This window comes from Manacus vitellinus, unplaced genomic scaffold (genome assembly GCF_001715985.3).
Source record: "Manacus vitellinus isolate BGI_N305 unplaced genomic scaffold, ASM171598v3 scaffold_1_pilon, whole genome shotgun sequence".
NCBI classification, from domain to species: Eukaryota; Metazoa; Chordata; class Aves; order Passeriformes; family Pipridae; genus Manacus; species Manacus vitellinus.
Window position 1 is genome coordinate 16,769,074 of NW_021939396.1, and position 19,449 is coordinate 16,788,522.

The 19,449-nt window shown below is 37.3% G+C and overlaps 1 protein-coding gene across 1 annotated transcript in view; it reads left to right on the forward strand.

The window, feature by feature from the left end:
- The first annotated feature begins 4,811 nt into the window (after window positions 1-4,811).
- The window catches only part of NUDCD1 (NudC domain containing 1), a 32,412-nt gene continuing 17,774 nt past the window's right edge, over window positions 4,812-19,449 (forward strand). The window contains exons 1-3 of the mRNA XM_018077506.2: window positions 4,812-4,901; window positions 8,712-8,866; window positions 17,087-17,272. Of these exons, the coding sequence (XP_017932995.1) occupies window positions 8,759-8,866; window positions 17,087-17,272 (294 nt within the window). The 5' untranslated portion in view covers window positions 4,812-4,901; window positions 8,712-8,758. The remainder of the gene's footprint in view (window positions 4,902-8,711; window positions 8,867-17,086; window positions 17,273-19,449) is intronic.

The following is a 19,449-nucleotide window of genomic DNA, read 5'->3' on the forward strand; positions in this document are numbered from 1 at the left end:
GGCCCTGGGTGCAGGTGCCTGGGGCTGGGACAGCCCGGCCCGCTGGAGCCCCGTGGGGGCTCAAGGGACCGATCGGCTGCTCTCGGTATAAGTGGCTGCGGTTTGGCAGTGGTGTCCGTTCTCCTCCTCAGCCTCGGGTGGGTTCATGGTGGGCCGAGGTCTCTGTCAGATCTTTGCCTCGCAGCTCCCTGCCTCTGGAAGTTTGGGCTAGTTTCGAAATGGGTGAGGAAAGCCTTGTGCTAAATCTGATCTTGGGTTGTGCAGACGAGCTGAGGCTGATAACCACTTGAGGTAGATCAGGGTGGAGTGTGAACGGAGAATGTGGAATTTAGATAAATGCTCGTGAAATTAATATCTTATACGAACTTCAGCAAATTAGCTGTTTTTCTTTCTTGCTCTGCCCACAGTTCAGAGGTGGATCCTCAGGCTATACATTCTATGCCCTGCTTTCTCTGCCAAGCATCACCAGTATTTTAGATGCTGCTCCATTAATAGGCTAATTCACTGAGGAGTACATTAGTGCTAAGTCCTGTTGAATATATGCCTGCAACATGCCCCTTGAAATCTCTCAACACTCTGTGTTTATTGATTCGTGAAATTTAAGTCTTTTGTAAGGTGGATGAATTAGTTTTCTTTTTTTTTTTTTTTTAATAATGCTGAGACTGTAATATACTAATTGCTGTCTCTATATATTTACTGGACAATATACTTGTCTACAGAGTTACCCATTATATGTTACTTTAGCTGTGTTGAATACATTGTATCAGTAGTGGACCGGAAAGGTATGTTTGCCACACTGAGTTGTCAGCAGTAAGATGGAAGTTGTAGGTAAATTGTGTATTGAAGGACAAGGGAACAAACCGAGGTGGTACTGTCTATGGTGGGAGTGGAAAATCTAATGAGTAACTTTTTTATTACATATTTTGACAATTTTACTGTAAGACTGATTTAGGTGTCGTCTTTCAAAAGAGTCCAAATGTAGTTGTGTGGAGGTGTGCTACAGTTGTGTCAAAGGTGGCAATGGCGTAGCGTAGGTACAGTCTTTTAGTTTGTCCCTTATTTCATGTTCTGCCTATGATCAAACAAGCCTTGTGGTTCTTGGCTAGTCAGTTGTGCACCTGTTCTAAAGTGTGAGGATTACAGGTTTTCATTATAATACACAAATGATGGAGTTGCTGAGGGACAGGTGGATCTACTCAGTTCTTGTTCATTCAGACATTTTAAATAATAGTTACAGTAACTGGTGTGATAGAGAATTGGTATGTGTGACTGTATTTTCTTTCCCCATTTCTCACAACACAAAACCCCTGACTCATTTCAGTCTAACTTACTTATCTGTCCTACAGACTCATTGACATTAACTGACTTATTCTGTTCTCTGTGTGTCTATGTATATATAAGTACAGATACAGGTCCTCTGGACAGTGGAAAGGTTTTGCTGTTGTTGTGTTTGGAAATTAGTAGCAGGAAGTATATCAGACCTTATAGCTGTCTTCTAGATGTTTTGTTTTCGGCCTGCTCTTAGGCCTTCAAGCTGCCTCTTCCTCCTTGATGGTTTTTTTCTGCTTCTTTCAAGGCAGTTTCTTCACAGTGCAGAGGTGTTCTGTACCTGAACTTTTTATTTCCTGGTGTCAGTGGTCTACACATGTGTTAAATTGAGGGTTTCCTTCCAAAACTTGGGGTTTATGTTGTACAGGAGCAAAGGGCTGAGTTGTAGAGACCATGAATGATGTGGAGGCTGTGACTTTTTCAAATTATGGCATGTGAGAAGAAACTAATATTGTGTGAGAAGGCCAAGAATTTCTACTTTCCAGCACATTTGTGAGCAGATTCAAAGCCTCTGGAACATGATGAAGAACTTGGTAGTTTGTGGGTTATTAAATTAATAATTGTCACTGTGTGAAAAGTTTGATTTGATTTCCTCAAAGTGAGACTGAATACAAAAGCTAAAAGAAATGTCAAATGTTTAGGAACTCTATCAGCATGATTATTTCTGATTTAACTCACAACTGTTTGAACAAATATGGTAGTAGAATCTGGAAGATTAATGTTAAAAGGCTGGAAGATTAATCTAAAAAGGCTGTTGAGTTTTTTGTTTGTTTTCCAGGAAAATACTTTGTGAGTGCTTGTCTCAAATGACCTGAGATTTGAAGTTCTGCCTGTGTGGCATCCCAAATTTTATGGCAGTAAGAGGAATATGTGAGGTTTAGAGTAATTGAAATACATGACAATAAATAGAAATAGGTGCTCCTTCTTAAGTAAAACTGAGTTTTATCTCAGCTGTAGTTGAAGTATTTATTACAAACTTACATATTAAGTTTTAGAGTATCAATCTTTTTTGTCAATATTTGTATCTGTGTTTTTATGTTTATCTATTTTTATTAATTTCACTGCTAGGTATAAAATAAAATAAAAAAAATTGCCATATGGAATTGATGCAGGGTTCTACCACTGGAGCAGGTAGATAGCAGAATGTGGTACTGTGTGACAACTTGTGGTGATTGTCATGTTCATGTGGACAACAGTGAGCTTCGTTTTCTGACCATTGTGTTCAACTTAGTATTCAGTTCTAATTTGCCTTCAGCTGTCAAACTGTGGTTGCCAGGAATTTGCTGTTGTCAGATGTGCAACTGACACCAAAATAAATTTTTAAAAATTATTTATTTATTTATTTGATCTGTGGTACAAGGGAATTTTCTAGTGAATTTCTTAAAATGTATGGTCACAGAGAAGAAGAATGGGGGAATTCTGATACCTTTCCTTCCCCTTTAAATACTATGATTTGCATGTTCTTTTATTTCTTCCTTACTCCTACCCATTCTGCCCTAGTTAATTCTAAACTTTCACAGTCATTTCTTATCTCATCTCTCATCCTGGTAACATATTTCAACTAGTAATGAGTCTCACACTATTGTGCCTTTAATTCCTAACTCCTCATCCTAAATTTTGTCTATCTTTCTCCTTACTTTTTTTTAGTTTATTTCCATAACTTATTTTCAAACATTTTATTTGCATTGAGCTTAGTAATGAAGTTTTATGGAGCAAAAGGCACTGATATGTTTCAAACACTTGGATATTTTCATTTTCCATTTTCATTTGAAAAATTAAATGTAGAAAAAAGTCTTAATGTATGGGAAATAGTATGAAATTGTGAGCTCTTGCAGACATTTACAGCTGTAGTTCATAAAGGTTTGTGTCTCAGGCATGTGTGTATCTGTTTTGTTGTACTTTCATTTCTTGAGGGGAAAAAAAAAATGTAGAGGCAGGTTCTGCCTTGGAACTGCTGTTAAAGAAAATGATTCTTGCAGCTGGCACAAGTCAGCTTTTAAATCGAGGCATTGCTACAGCGATACTTTAACAAATGCCTTGCTAGTTTTTGGATCTTGTTGAATTCACACCTGTGTAAATAGCTTCATCAGGCAAAACCAGTTCATTACATGGTGTCCGTCAGCCCCTGCTTGTTTTCAGCAAGCTACGTGTTCATTAGACAGGTTTGTTTTTGGTTTTTTCTATTAACATGCTTATTGCAGTAGATTAAATGAGCCTTGTACTTTTACTCAACAACAGCAATGAGATGACACTGACATTAACAATAAAAAAATATTTTTTTAAATTAAAAAAGAAAGCATTAATGCAGGGTTAGAAGGATCTTCGAATGCTGATACTAGAAAATAAACTATCTCTTCCACCAGTAGATCAGCGTGTATGAAATACAAAATTGCTTCCACTGGGTGGCATTGCAAAACAAGGCATGACATGCAAGCATATATTTGATGCCACAAAATATGCTGATATAATTACTTTGCATCTTTGGCTGTACTGTAAAGTTGCTTTGGTGTATTCAGTAAAACATCTAAAGATGGAGGGCCTGTGGTGGGGGATGTGTCTGATGGCAAATGTAAGACTTTTCTATTCATTTAAAGTATAAGTTTGTTGATAGCATTCTTCATTCAGAGATTTTTTTTTTTTTTTTGCAGTGCAGAGCAATAATGATTATAATATCCAGTTAGGGACTTGATTATAGCTGTTAGGTTAGGGATATGTTACTACTTCTGTTGATTGTTTTGAATTGTTTTGTATTTAGTGCTTTTGCTTTTAAGTAAAGGCATTGTGAGTGAAAATCTTTGCTTAATTATCTTTGAACTATTTTGAATCAAATGACTTTTTAAAGCATGGAACTGGAGATAACCATGCTACTTTTCTCAAATTGTGTTTTTCTTTGTACTGGTCCAAAATATCCCACCAAACTAGGGTTGTTGGGAAATAATATTGAAAGCTGAGATTTAATTTGTATATTTTGTATATTTTCTTTTTTTCTGGTGTGACACAGTATGAATCAATGTTTCTGGGTTTTAGCAGTGCAGTTATTAGTTATTAGTGTATTTATCAGAAATTTGAAAGAGGCCATGTATCATTCTGTTGAATAGCTGCCTTTGACTGCTGCTTCTTAATTGAACCCAAACAGCTGAAGCTACTGAATTAATTAGTCTGACTCTTAAAAAGCAAATAAACAACAAAAAACTCCCACCCCAAAAACCCAAACAAAAACCCTAAAACAAAACAAACAACTGTCCCCCCAAATGAAGCAACAACAAATCAGTAAAAAATCCTGACTGAAAACCAAATAAAAACCTGCAAAACTGTGTAACTGTGAGACTGAATAAGGTGATGATCTGATTGAAGTATTTCTTCTTTTCCATTTATATTAACTTATCTTTCTCTGAATTTAAGTAAAACTCTTCATTTCTTCTTTCTTTTGTCCTTTACTTTTTTTTCACTCAGCTCTGTTGGTTTTCTCTTCTTTTTTCCAAGGACCATCAAGAAACCTTGAAAGCTGTAAAAAGGAAGGAATGAACTTCATCCTAGTGTAGAATCTCCTATATAAGCTATCTGAGCACATGGTATGTGATAGCAGATGGCAGCTGTGCACAGATTTCACTTGATCACAATATGGGTTTCAATTAATGGAGGATGGAATAGGTTCTTTAATTGCTTCATCTTGACATATATGGAACATATATGTGTGATACATCCTGAAAGCAGTTGATAACCTCATTTGAAATGTTTCATGACAGGACAGTATACCTTTGATTGATTTCCTGGTTTAAAATCACCTACAAATTGTATAGTCTCTGACTTCTGTTTATGTGGAATTAATTATATTGCAATAATACAAGGGATTTGGATCTCCTGTTCCTGACCCCCCCTTATTATTCAGGGCTTATTAGGACTACAGGCTGGAAAACTCAAGGACAGAGAATTTATTCATGTTCTTCCAGCTTTTATAAAGTTCATAACATTACAATCAGCTAATCAATAGTATATTGTTCCCATAATTTTTGTGAAAAGTTATACATTCATCTAATTTGGACTGTTTTTACTATTTGTATGTGTTTTAGTTGCAGTTCTGACAAGAGCAACATATCTAGGGAAGTGGGGAGGGAGAAGTGGTGAAAGGAAGCCTTACAATTTTAGGATTTTTATGCTAAATATCTTTGTGTTTGTGCATGTGTATTCTAATTTCAGAAGATCAGTTAATGTAGCTATGCACGAAGTAGATGACATGTACTTGATTTCACTGAAAATAATTATCTGCATTATATTTCTTTTGGTCTTTAATTGTTTACAGAATGTTCATGTCTTGTCATCTCTTGTCCTGTTGGGAAAAATAGCTTATAATAAAGCTTGATTATATAAACAGCTTTAAAATGCACTTTCACAATATATTCTTCTAAGTTTTTTTACAATGTAATTTACTGTAAAATATTCTAATTAGTTAAAATAGAAATGGGAATGGGTAGCAGTTTTTGCCATTATGACAGATGTATTTTCTTCTCACTCCTTTGTTGATATCCTAGCTTGTTTTGAAGGGCCATAGCTTGTGGAACAGTAATTTATTAATTGCAAAAGTACGGAAATCCCTCCTGTGTGGTGAATATGAATAATGATTTGAGCTGAGTGGAATTAATACTGCTGGTTTGCAAATATCAACAGTGATTAGGAGACTAATTGCTAATTATACTGTCATTTTGAAAGCATTTTGTATAGTATGACTGGATTTTTTATTAATCAGGCAGTATAATCTTGCATAGTTTCCTGAAACCACTGTTATGGTAATAGCCAGTGTCTCTAATGGGGTCAATTCTGAGCCATTTAGTGACTGTCTGATTGTTGGGTTTGTGATAGCTGTGCAGTGGCACTGCCAAATGAACAGCTCTTTGCAGTAATTGGTGTTCTGACAGAGCAGAGTAAACTACTTCTGCTTTGGTAGGTTTTAAGTGGGTGCTATAGAAGAGTCTAAGAAATCTAAGATGAGTGCTGCTGCACAGAGTTGTGAGTGGTCCCTCTTATGGGGTGAGATGGAAGTGAAATGCTGGAAATATTTCCTTGCTCTGTTTTTCAGCAGAAAAGAGAAGAAAACAGAAGTTGGATGATTAGGAACTAAAATAACTGTGAACTGTTGCTATGAAAGGAATTAGCCTTGAGGTGCTTTCCCCATTCTCTGGGCTTGAGTGCTAATCATCATGGACTGAGAGAGTTTACTTATAACTTTCTAAAGAATTTTGCTTGTTGTGTGAAGTTCAAGATAAGTTTTCTGCAGGAAAGCTAAGGATCCTGGGATAACTAGTGGAGAGTGAAATGGAGTTCTGGTCTATCTATTATTTGCAGAAGGATGGACTAGACCTCTGCTAATGTATTTTAAGATGTTGGGACTACAGCTGCTTGATCTCTGCATAGATAGGGAATAGGAAAAAAAGAGCTGCAGATAATTTAAATAAAAACCTGATTAGTCTTTGAAAGATAACCTAGTTTTGATTATTGTTAGTTGAGTAGAGGTTTTCTGTTTGGAAAAATCTTGCTCAGGTGGATGACTGTAGGTGGCATACTTCCTGCCTTGAGAAGGTACTGTTCTAGTGAACAGCCATTCTTTGCAACCTCTTTCAATTAGAAAAACTTAGCCTGAAATTTTGACGTTATGTTGAACATTCCTGAAGATTTCAGCCTCAGTGGGAGTACTAGGGACATAGAAGGGTTTTGGCTTTGATTTTTTTTTGTTGTTGTTATTTTTTTTAATTACCATGAATTAATACTGATTTTTATTGTTTTAATCTTTTGCTTTGCAAATGTTCATAACTTCATTCAGAAATTAAGACTATGAAAGCCATGTAGTTATATGTAGTTTTATTTCTTTTGCTTGCTATTTTCTGGAGTTACTGTAGAGCAGAATTTTTTTTCCCTTACTGTACAAACCATGTACAAACTTAGAAGTTGGTTTTACATTGTTGTTGCATATGTGTTTCATCTTGTGAGGGTTATTGATAAACTGTAATTCAACACATGCTGGTAAGAGACAGGATAGGTGTATTGGGTTTGCACGGCAAGTTTTTGGTAGCAGGGGGGCTACAAGGGGTGGCTTCTGTGAGAAGCTGCTGGAAGCTCCCCCATGTCCAGCACAGCCAATGCCAGCTCCAGGATGGACCCACTGCTGGCCAAGGATGAGCCCATCAGCCATGGTGGTAGCACCTCTGGCATAATCTGTTTGAGAAGGGTAAAAATTGCTGTACAAGAACAACCACAGCCAGAGAGAGAAACGAGACTGTGAGAGAAACAATTCTGCACATCCCAAGGTCAGTGAAGAAGGAGTGGGGAGGAGGTACTCCAGGTGCCAGCACAGAGATCCCTCTGCAGCCTGTGGTGCAGACCATGGTGAGGCTGCCCCTGCAGCCCATGGGGGTCCATAGTGGAACAGAGATGCATCTGCAGCCTGTGGAGAACCCCATGCTGGAGCAGGTGGATGCACTCAAAGGAGGCTGTGATGCCAGAGAAAGTCCGTGCTGGAGCAGGCTCCTGGCAGGACCTGTGAACTCAGGGGGAGAGGAGCCCATGCTGGGACAGGTTTGCTTGCAGGACCTGTGACCCCATGGGGCACCCACGCTGGTGCAGTCTGTTCCTGAGGGTCCTGTGGAAGGGACCCACTCTGGAGCAGTTTGTGAAGAACTACAGCCTGTGAGAAGGACTCACATTAGAGAAGCTTGTGAAGGACTGTCTCCTGTGGGAGGGACTCTGCTGGAGCAGGGGAAGAAAATGGGGAGAAAGGAGAAGCAGAGAGGTGTGATGAACTGACCACAACCTCCATTCCCTGTCTCCCTGTGCCACTGGAGGAGAGGAGGGAGAAACCAATGGGAGTGAAATTGAGCCAGGGAAGAGGAGGGGGGGAATGTATTTTAAGATTTGGTTTTATTTCTCATTATCCTGCTTTGATTGGCAGTAAATTAAACTAATTTCCTCAGGTTGAGTATGTTTTGCCTGTGACAGTAATAGGTGAGTGATCCCTCCCTGTGTTCATCTTCATCCATGAGCCTTATGTTATATTTTCCTTTCCCTGTCCAGCTGAGGAGGGAAATGACAGAATGGCTTCAGAGGGCATCTGGCATCCAGCCAGGGTGAAGCCACCACAATAGACCACTGTAAATGGGAGGAGGTGTTACACGATCAAAGCCAATGACTACAGTGGCCTTCAGGGTGGATGACTTTCTTTCCAAATTTATGGTGAAATTTTAAACTATGTATACGTAATGTATTTTTTTTTTAAATAAAGCAGACCTATGGAATGAAAATGGAATCATTATTTTTAAATTATTAGTTTGAATTTTAAATTATTAATTTGTAAATAAGTAATTGTTAAAATAGTCTTTTTCTTCTCCCTCCAGCTGTAGCAGAAGTGCAACTTCATGATGATCAATATACCCTTGACCACATGCGTGCTTTTGGCATGTATAATTATCTTCACCTTGATTCCTGGTACCAGGATAATGTCTACTATGTTGATCAGTTTGGAAGGATTATGAATCTGTCAGTGACTCTGGTAAGAATAAACTTTTTTTTTTAAATCATTGAATTTGAAAAGTTCCTTTGCTTTTCATAGAATATAGAAGCAGTTGGGACCTTTGGCAGACTCTTACTGAGGCAAAATAATCTTCTAGGACTTCTTCCAAATCTTTTGAACTCATCTGGATTCCTAGTAGGAACATCTAAAAGAAAGGAACTTGCCAGGGAAAGCCTTCTGTGAACAGTGGCTTGTCACAATCTCATTTTTTGTGTTTTATCCTTGAGGTTGGTTAACCTTGGCTTGCTGCTGGATATCCGCCCAGACAATCTTTCACTCCCCATGTTCAACAAGATGGGGAGAAAATAAGACACAGAGGTTTGTGAATATCTGCCTCACTTTTGTTTTCTGTGGGCTGCAGGGGGATAGCTGCAGGCAAACCTCTGCTCCCCACCACTGTCTTGGCTGACAGGCTCAACTGTGCCCGATGGTGACTCCCGTGGAGCCAGTTGGAAGTGGCTGTATGTGGCATGGGACAGCCCTGGCCCCTCCCCACTGAGGCCACCTCTGCAGGCCCCCCCTGCCTGCACAACACAGACACCCACTACATTCCTTTATTAGGAGGGTACTGTGTGTGTAAAATTATTTCTTAGCAGATAAAGGATTTTGCAACAGGCAGTAAATTGACATAAGAAATATTCTTCATCAGAACCAATTTCAAGATAATGGCACTTGATTAATGTCTTGTCACAAGTTTCAGTTCCACCTGAACTGGGAAATAAAACTGATTAAACTGTGAAATAAATAGGCACTATCTTGTGTCCTAATACACAGTACAGTGCTGTTTTGCAAAGGAAACATGTTTGCATATGTATAAAAAGGAATATGTGTTCAGAAACATCAACAAGGTGTCGCATTACAAATGTGCCTGGTCATATATTAGTCAAATGTATATTACAAGTAAGATTGGTTTTGGCCAAGTATAGCTTACAATTAAAATTAATTTCAGTCTTCATTAAAACAGAAGATTGAACAGGCTAACAAGTTCATCCTAAATCCAGAGTGAAAGAACACATAGGCTAACACATTATTTCCAGTTTTATTTCTTATTTTTGTTGCAACTTTGATTCTAATATAACAGTGTGTTGGTTATCCATAAAGCATGAATTATCCTTGCAACTTAGGTGTTTAGAAAGATGTCATCTGTGAAGGCAAAAAGTGTTTATAATACCTTGCTGCTTGCTCAAAATCACACATAATTGAAAAAAGAAAAGTGATCAACATGAGCAGTTTTTCAGTGTTGGTTGATGAGTATTCAGGTGGGTTTTTTTTATACCAGCTTGAGGAAGTTGTTATCCTAATTTGGCTGGAAATGCTGTATAATAGCTTTAACATTCTGCTGTTACAGCTGTTGGACTTCTTTCATTCAATAAGAAGCATTGATTGATACTTTGCTTTAAAGACCCAATGGGTAGAGTAGTGACAGGATTACTGAGCTGGGTTTTTTTGATTGGGCATTTTTTTGCATCTGACTCAACTTTGTTTGCTTGTTGTTTGTAGTACTTGAATATAGCTGGAAAATACTCAAAGTTTTCTCCTCTAGCAGTTAAATACTTGGATTTGGTTTCTTGACCTTAAGCTCTTCTTGCAAAGACAACTTTGTTTCTTTTTTTTTCCAAATAATCAAATCAAGAAATTGTGCCAGGAACTCTTCTCATGCTTAATTAAAACCCTAAGTGATGTCTATATTTTTTGAATCATCTTTTTGTCATCTTTTTGAATTCCAAGAAGAATTAGCTGTGGAATACTGTTTCCATAACTTTCAGTTAGCTTCAATTCAGAACAACTGTTAGTGGCACCAGACACAGTGTGGGAATTCTGTTTAAAATAAGTCAGAATAAGGAAGCAGATGAAATAAAGAATAACAAAATCTTTTAGTGTTCTGTTTCAGGGTTTTAAATACTTGTCTCTTTGTTATTCAGAGTGCAGGGTATGGACAGTTTTTCACAGTTAGAGAGATGTGTCAAATGCCTAGGTATTTTGATTTTTCATATAAAGTTTTGTATTTGTTATTGCTATTTTGTGGGAATTGCCATATGACTTATATTTTTTATTTTTCCTTTCTTTTTTGGTATATTTTGTCTTTTCTCATTCCCTGTCTTTTCCTTGGAAAATTCATTTTCATTTTAAATCCTTTATGCAATATCACATGTTTGTACACTAAGTATCATACTTTAACCCCAGCTGAAAACTAAGCACCATGAAGCTGCTTGCTTACTTCCCCTCTTCCATCCTCAGTTGGATGAGAAGGAGAACCAGAAAGGTAAAATCTGTGGGTTGAGATAAGAACAGTTTAGCAATTTAGATAAAGTAAAATTTAATAATAATAATAACAACAAAAATAATAATGAAAAGGATGGTAGCAAAACAAGAGAAATAAACCCCAAGGAAAAACAAGTGATGAACAGTACAGTTGCTCCCCACTTGCTGACCAATGCCCAGCCCATCCCTGAGCAGCAATTGGTCCCTGCTGGACAGTTCCCCTGGGTTTATATGCTGAGCATTATGCCATATGGTAGGGAATATCCCTTTGGCCAGTTGGGGTCAGCTGTCCTGGCCATGTTGTCTCCGTTTCTTGTGTACCTCCTCATGGGCAGAGCATGGGAAACTGAAAAGTCTTTGACTTGGGGAAAGCACTGCTTAGCAACAACCAAAACATGAGTGTGTTATCAACATTATTCTCATACTAGATCCAGAACAAAGCATTAGTATGAAAACTACCTCTATCCCAGCCAAAACCAGGACAGCATGACAAACTTTTTGTGTCTTTGGAACAATACAATTTCTTAATGCAACTTAAAAAATTGTAAGTCTTACAGGCATGCCAAAGAAACTAAGTAAAATGTCGCTACTTAATTATGAAGGTAAGACATGCTTACTTAAATAGGACCTGGCATGGGGGAGTCAGGAACAGTAGAGGGACTTCCTAAGCCTGTATCTTACATTTTGCCTCTTGTACGTACACAGCCTGGCTTGGTCTGCCTGACTTTGCCTGTGGAGGAACCATTTGTCAGAATTTCTACACAGACTTGAAACCTGGGCTTCTTCAAAGGCTCAAAATCAGGATTAGTGTCATAGGCAGGTGAGGCAAATGAACTACTTAAAGCAAAGGGGTAGTTGTAATAGCAAAGGCATCCAGATGAAATCTGGAATAGATGAATGGAACAACAGAGGCCAAAAGGAAGCAGAGTGCACTGTCAAGCAGTATAGAGGTGGGCAAAGCGAGAATTGAAGGCCAATGCAAAAGGTAAGAGAGAGACTGGGGAGTGAAAAATAGTTAAACAAAGGAAGAATCTTTGTAGGAATTGAAGAGAGATGAAAAACTGAGTCTGACAAGAAGCTGTACCTAGTTTTTTCTTAAAGAAACCGTGTTGCTGCCATTTAAACCTAATTGCAGTGAGTAAACCTGACTTCTGCTAAAATTGCAGAAGTTGTTTTAGCCAGTTCTTGCTAGTAAAATGCATGACTATAGAACATCATTATCCCCTCGTACTTCTGAAGCAGGGAATTACTATTAACACCAGTTAACAAGCTGGTAAACAAAGAAACAGTAAGTTACAAAGTAAATCTGACACAGAAGGGTTTTGAGGGCAGGTTTTGTTTCAGCTTCAAGGAAGACCATCCTTTTCATCATCAGAATGAGATTAAAAACTGTTCTAATAAATGCCTAGGGTTAAATTATTGTACAAAAAGGTTGTGAATAAGAGCATTTCCTTTCTTGCCTATTGAGAGAAAGGCTTTGTAGTGAAGATTATTTTTCATTTTTTCAGATCTATTGAGTTCTGAAATTCCCGCTCAGTGCTGATAAATCTGATGTGAGCTTTGAAGACAAAGGAGTAGATAATTCTTTTTCTAATTGCATCCAAAACTCTTTGAAGCTTACTGTTAAGATTCACTTGAAGGCTAACAAACATGTGGTCTTCTGTAATGTTATATAATATAGCCCTGTAAATCAATGTCAAGAGGAATGCTGCTTCTTATTTTCATGGTAAGATACATGGGATTTTGACCTTTTTTTCCTAGGCTCAGTAGTCATTGCTAGTTACCATGGAACAACTTCATTGTAGAAAAGACTCCTTTCAGTGAAATCTAAAAATTAAGTAAAATATGAGTAAACCAAAATTCTTGATATCTAGTGTTTGTGTGATATTTTTTGGGTTGTGGGTTTGGTCTCTTTGCTTTTTTTTTCATTTTAATTCTTTTATTCTCCCCTACTGAATGTGTTAAAATCATTAGAATAGTTCAAGGGGTGTAATGATACAACTGAATCTACAAACAGACCCTGAATGCTTCAAATAATTAAAAATCAAATTTGCATATTTTCCATTGCAGGTTTCATAACCTTTATGTAGCACACAGTAATCTCTAATATGAATTCAAGTAGGCCCAAAAGGCAAGCAGGCTATCTGCTTGTCATCTGGTCTTTTTTTCCTGTTGCTTATTAAAATGGTACTTACCCAAATCCAATTTCTCTTGCTTACCTTTGAACATGTGTTAAATGCACATCTGATGTTACTAACATCTGGAAAGTGTGAAGGATTTGAAATCCCCTCGAATGCTGGATTCTCAACAAGTGAGACCATGGTGTGCTTTGCATTCACAAGTGTGCTCTTTCTGTATCATATGCACGTACCCAAGTGCAAAGTACTCTTTTAGAGATGGTGATTTGTATGTGTATTTTTCACTGCTTATTTCACAGAGCAGAATAAGTGAATTTCTTTTGCAAGAAGTAGATATGTATACAGATTATTCCCCCACCCAAGCTACTGATAGTTTGAGAGAAAATAGAGAGACAGAAGATGATTAGCCAGTTTGCAGCTGAATTTAGTTTGTTATGTTTTCACTGCTATTTTTTAGTCTCTTGCCTTATTAAATTAAGGATGAGCCTGAGACTAAGACATATTTTGTGTGGCAAAAGTAATTACTTGTTTCCCCCCCAGGTTTTCAATACAAAAATATTCTTCTGTTTGTGCTTCCTTTTGCATACTTGTAAATATCTTCAAAACTGTCCCTGTAATATTTTTCAAATTCTGTTTTTCTGTTTTTACAAATATACTTCTACTTAAATACATTTTTTTTTGTGACACTAATGCAGATTTTAGTAACAAGGGAAGAATTTCCTTGTTAAACAGAGGTTTCTGATTTGTGGAGCTTCAAAAATAGTTGTAGATCAACTGACTGGAAATTAGCCTAGTGAAATAAAACAGAAAATAGTTTAGTTAGCTCTATGACCACTAGTTATGTTCTCAACATAGTTAATTTGTTGTTGGATTAAAAAGATAAATTGGATTTATAAAGGGAAATATTGATGTTTAAAGGCCAATCAGGCAGTTGTTTTTTTCTCCAGAGTTGACTTTATTTGTTCAAATACAAGTGGTACACTAGCTTGTAAAATATGTATGAAACACATTGCATCTAATTTTGTTTCATTTATGATACATATACATATATATATATATATATATATATAAAAAACTGTCTATGAGATGAGAGGAAAGGACAATAACTTGGTGAGAAATGTTTGCCTAAGATATAGAAAAGACACAACAAGAATTCCTTTGTTTTCTTATCACTGGAAGACCTATTTGATGTCTTCAAATCAGATCCTGAAGTCTATGAATCAGTGAAAGGGACAAGGTGCTGAATATGGTGTGGAGTTTATTTTAGAGTTATAGAACAACCCAGACTGGAAGGGATCTCAAAAGATCATAGATTTCCTGGCAAAAGGAGCCTAGATGAGATTATCTAGCACCCTGTTCAGTTACATCTTGAAAACCTCTAGTGAGGGAGATTCTACCATGTCCCTGATGAGGTTGTTCCAGTCACAGATTGTTCTTGTTCTAAAAAAATTCTTTTATGTCTAGATGAAACTTCTCCTGGTGTGCCCACACAGATCCTGGCCTGTATTGGGCTCTTCAATCCAGGTGCAGGACCTTGCACTTGTCTTTGCTTATCTTTGCAATGTTCTTGCTATCCCACTCCTCCAGGCTGACTGGCTCTCTGTGCCATATGGCTCTCCCTTATAACATGTCTGTGTCACCACCTGGTTTTGCATCATCAGCAGATGTGGTGAGGATGCTTTCAATCCCATCATCCAGATAATTTATGAAGATGTTCAACAGTGTGGGGCCTGGTATCAATCCTTGAGGGACCCCACTTGTGACAGACTGCCAGCTCATTTTATTTAACAGCTGATTAGTTCAGTTGAAAAACTTCAAGCAATTAAGTTCTATTTCATTTATTTGAAAGATTGTAGAGATGTGACTGTGATGTTACTGAATCTTCAGTTTACTTCTTATATTTTTCTGTGAGAATATTTTATTTGTGCTCTTAATACTGCAGCCTGATCAACGTCATGAGTAGCAGATCAAGCTGTATTGCTGATTAAGGATGTCATGACTGTTTTTTTTAAACTGTGATGCCAAGTTCTTTTCAAATCATAGAGACTTTGTCAGGTTTTTTTCCTCAACAAGCCTCTTAGGTATTCAGAGATTACTTCAACACAAAAAAGTAGGTAAATCTTAGTCCTGAGAAGGCAGTGACATTGCTGGCATTCCTTGAACCAAATAATGAGCAGAGTTACACAGCCTTACTCAGCAGAGAAGGAGCTGTATGTGAGAGTGAAGGCATAAGATAAAGAATAATCCCTAAAAGATACCCTGGAAGACATACTGCTGTACTTAATGAAAATAGTTGGAAATCAAATTTTCAGCAGGAAAACCATTTTTTCTGTTAGAATTAGCAGGAAATTAAGAACACATCACAAGACTAAAGCAGGACTTCTGAGAACAATTACTGGAAATAAAGATGAAATTGGTTATCTAGCATTCATTTTGCACTATTATTGAATCAGACTGTTTTGTGTAAAGATAATACAGAAGGAAATACTGGGTTTTGGGGTTTTTTTTAAAATACAGTGGTATGTATAATTTTTTAAAAATCTGCATATCTTTATTGTTCACTGGAGAATCACATCATCTGTGCAATTTGTTCACTATAGTGTCTGTTTATTCATGCTCAAAAACTATCTGTAGTTTTGCTTAAGAAAGATTGCAGTGTGCCACTGCAAGAGAATGATAAATAAAGTTATCCTGATGAGTAGTAGAATCATAGAATTGTTTTGGTTGAAAATCACCTTTAGTATAGAGTCCAGCGAATCACCAAGCACTGCCAACTCCACCACTAAAGCATGTCCCTAAGTGCCACATCCACATGTCTTTTAAATACCTCCAGGGATGATGACTCCATGAACTTCCCTGGGCAGCCTGTTCCAATGCTTGACAACCCTTTTGGTGAGGAAGTTTTTCCTAATACTCAATCTAAACCTCTGCTGGCGCAACTTGAGGCCACTTCCTCTTGTCCTGTCACTTATTACTTGGGAGAAAAGACTGACCCGCACCTGGCTGCAGCATCCTTTCAGGTAGTTGTAGAGACCAATAGGGTCTCCCCTAAGCCCCCTTTTCTCCAGACTAAGCACCCCCACCTCCTTCAGCTGCTCCTTGTAAGACTTGTGCTCCAGAACCTTCACCAGCTCTGTTGTTCTTTGCTGAATGTGGTCCAGCACTTCAGACTTGTTTCTTGTAGTGAGGGGCCCAAAACTGAACACAGGATTTGAGATGCAGCCTTGCCTGTGCTGAGTACAGGGAGACAATCACTGCCCTGGTCCTACTGGCCACACTATTTCTGATACAGGTCAGGATGTCATTGGCCTTCTTGGCCACCTGAGCACACTGCTGGCTTATGTTCAGCAGCTGTAGACCAGCACCTCCATATCTTTTTCCACTGGGCTGCTTTCCAACCACTCTTTCCCAAGTTAATTTATTTTTAAGTCTCCACATTTTTACTGAGACTAGAATTATATGAGGTAAGTGATTAATTATATGGGAATGCTAGGGGAGAAGAAATGAAAAGCCTTGATTTAATGCAAAATATAATTAATGCTGTAAAATAGAAAGAAAAAAAAGAGTGCTGAAATATCAATTAGGGAACACTCACAGAAACCAATTTATTGAAATTCCACCACCTTTTCCACATGTGTGGGAATTACCCTTGCTAGCCACTTCTTTCTAAAAATGCTTAATGGCACAAAGAAGCTGGTACGTTGCTGCTGAGATTTTGGTATTCTTAGTTTCTCTGTAATATTAACTGAAAACTAATAAATACCTCACCGACTCTTAGTTCATGACTGTTTGTTTATAGGACACAGCTCTACAAAAACCAAGAGAAGTTTTCAGGCTGCCTTCAGACTTGACTGCGTGTGATAATCGCCTTTGTGCCTCGATGCACTTCTCATCCCCCACACAGGTGACCCTTTCTGATGGTACAGGAAGACTGTATCTAATTAAATCAGGCAAACGTGGAAACAGTGCATCTGAAAAGTGGGAGGTGAGTCCTGCAATAACATATTTAGGAGCTGTATGTCTACCAAGTAATTCTTATTGTCACATTTCTTATGAGAATTGCATGTATGTAATGTCTGAAGAATTAAGTTTTAAATCATAACTCTGTATCACTGATACAGAAATGTGTTCTAAATTACTAAATGATTTCTTTATAAAAAAATACCTGAAATTCAAGTTTTTGAAAGGGAACAGCCTTTTGACTAAAGAGGAATCTAAGTAAAAGTGAGTGTTTCTAAAAGGTGGTTAGGTGCTTATCTAGCTAAACTTTTTCTGAAAAACATTTCTCCTTTCCTTTCTCCATTCGTATGTGTCTGTCTGGGATTCTCCCCTCACTTTTCACCTCTTATTTTTTAGTCTTTCCATTGGCCTGTGGAATAATATTTTTTTTTTAAGTTTGAAATTATTATCAACCAAGCTAAAAACTACATTCATTTTTAAGTTACGAGGTTTCTGGTCTGCATGATGTTTTTCTCAGTGGATGAAATTGTGATTGAAATACTCACCATTTAATTTGCCCCATTTTAAAAATACAGCCACAAAGACTAGAATAAAACTTGAACAAAAGTGCCAATTAGAAGCTTTGATAAGTAATCCTGAGGGTTACTTTAAAAGTAGGTATAGTGTTTAAGCCATATTATTTCCACCTCTCTTGTAGGGCTCGTTCTTCGTAATGTGTACTTAGCTCTGGAAATAATTGGTGCTTAAAATTTTTATTTAAAATTGTTGATTGTATGTTTCTTATTTTTCTTTTATGTTTCTTATGATTAAATTATTTACATAATTAATTCTTTTAAGGAGTCTTGATAAGTAGCATTTTTTTTTGTATCCATATCAAAGTAATCTCTACTTAATAATGGTATTAGTTATCCTCCTTGGACACAATAAATGTAAGTTACATTCCTACCTGAAACTGTGAATCTCCTGTTCAGTGGTGCACTCCTCTTTGTTCATGAAAGACGAATCTGTTATGAAGTGCCTGCACTTTGCATCTATTTTCTTAATTGGGGGGAAGTTTCCTAAGTAATCAAGGATGTTCTACTATTGGCAGAAATATAGGTGTGTATAGTGAAGTGGAAGAGTTCAGGATGATGGATTAGCTCCTTTCCCTACACTTTTTGAGAGTTCAGTAAAGGAAATTGGTCATCCTGTTCTTTGGATGCTTGGTAATAAATACCAACTGGTTTTTATTTTGTTCTGTATGAGAATGCTGATACTTTGGAGTTACAAGTTACACTGGAGTTGTCAGTGTAACAAAAACATGAGCTCTATATGTTGAGGTTCTGTCATTGTTTAAATTGATTTCCTGAGTATGTAGAGCACCCAGTGGTTTTTCTGAATGCATACTTTTTTGAGAAAAGCTGAAATACATAGTTTCTAGAATTAAAACTTCCTGTTATATGTACCAAATGCTAAATATCTTGTGCTACAAAATGTGGAGTCCTGTGTTTAATTATTTCATGTTCACAGTGGTGCTTATTAGCCTTTCAATATGGCAGTAATACTTATCTACTTGGCCTATCAGATATTGGATGGACTTTTCCTATCTGTATATATAAATAAAAATTAAAAGAATTCTAACCCCAGCTTCTTAATTTCATTGTAGGTTTTTCTTTTTTACTCTCCTTCATAGTACTTCATAAATAAGGAAAATGGAATCTCTTTGCAAAAGATAGTAGCCAAATAAAGAGACTCCTCCTCCCCTTATTTTTGATAATTAAACACTGGCAGTGATGCACTGGACCTTTTTATCTTCATGTTTGCACATGTCAAGGTCTACAAAGATTTTCAGAATGTTGGGGTGTCTAGAGAAGCAGTGAGGGCCTTGGGGAAATGCCTCCATTTTCATTTTGAGTGTGAGACTGTTTCCCCAGTTGATAGACAGTGTTTATGGATCCCGTTGTGCTCAGGATCCATATGGATAGTTGTACCTCCACATATGTGGTAGTAAACAGCCAAAATGCAGATGGGTTTGGGGATCTTTGTGCTTTGCTTAATATACCCTTATAATGATTGTATAATATAAACAATAATAACTAAAAAAATTTGAAAATAGTATTTTGACAGTCACAGAAGGAGGAGCCAGAAATATGTGACATTCATGGATTCGTATTGGCAGAGAGGTTTGTGGGAGGCAAAATGCTACTAATTTGATATTCACTG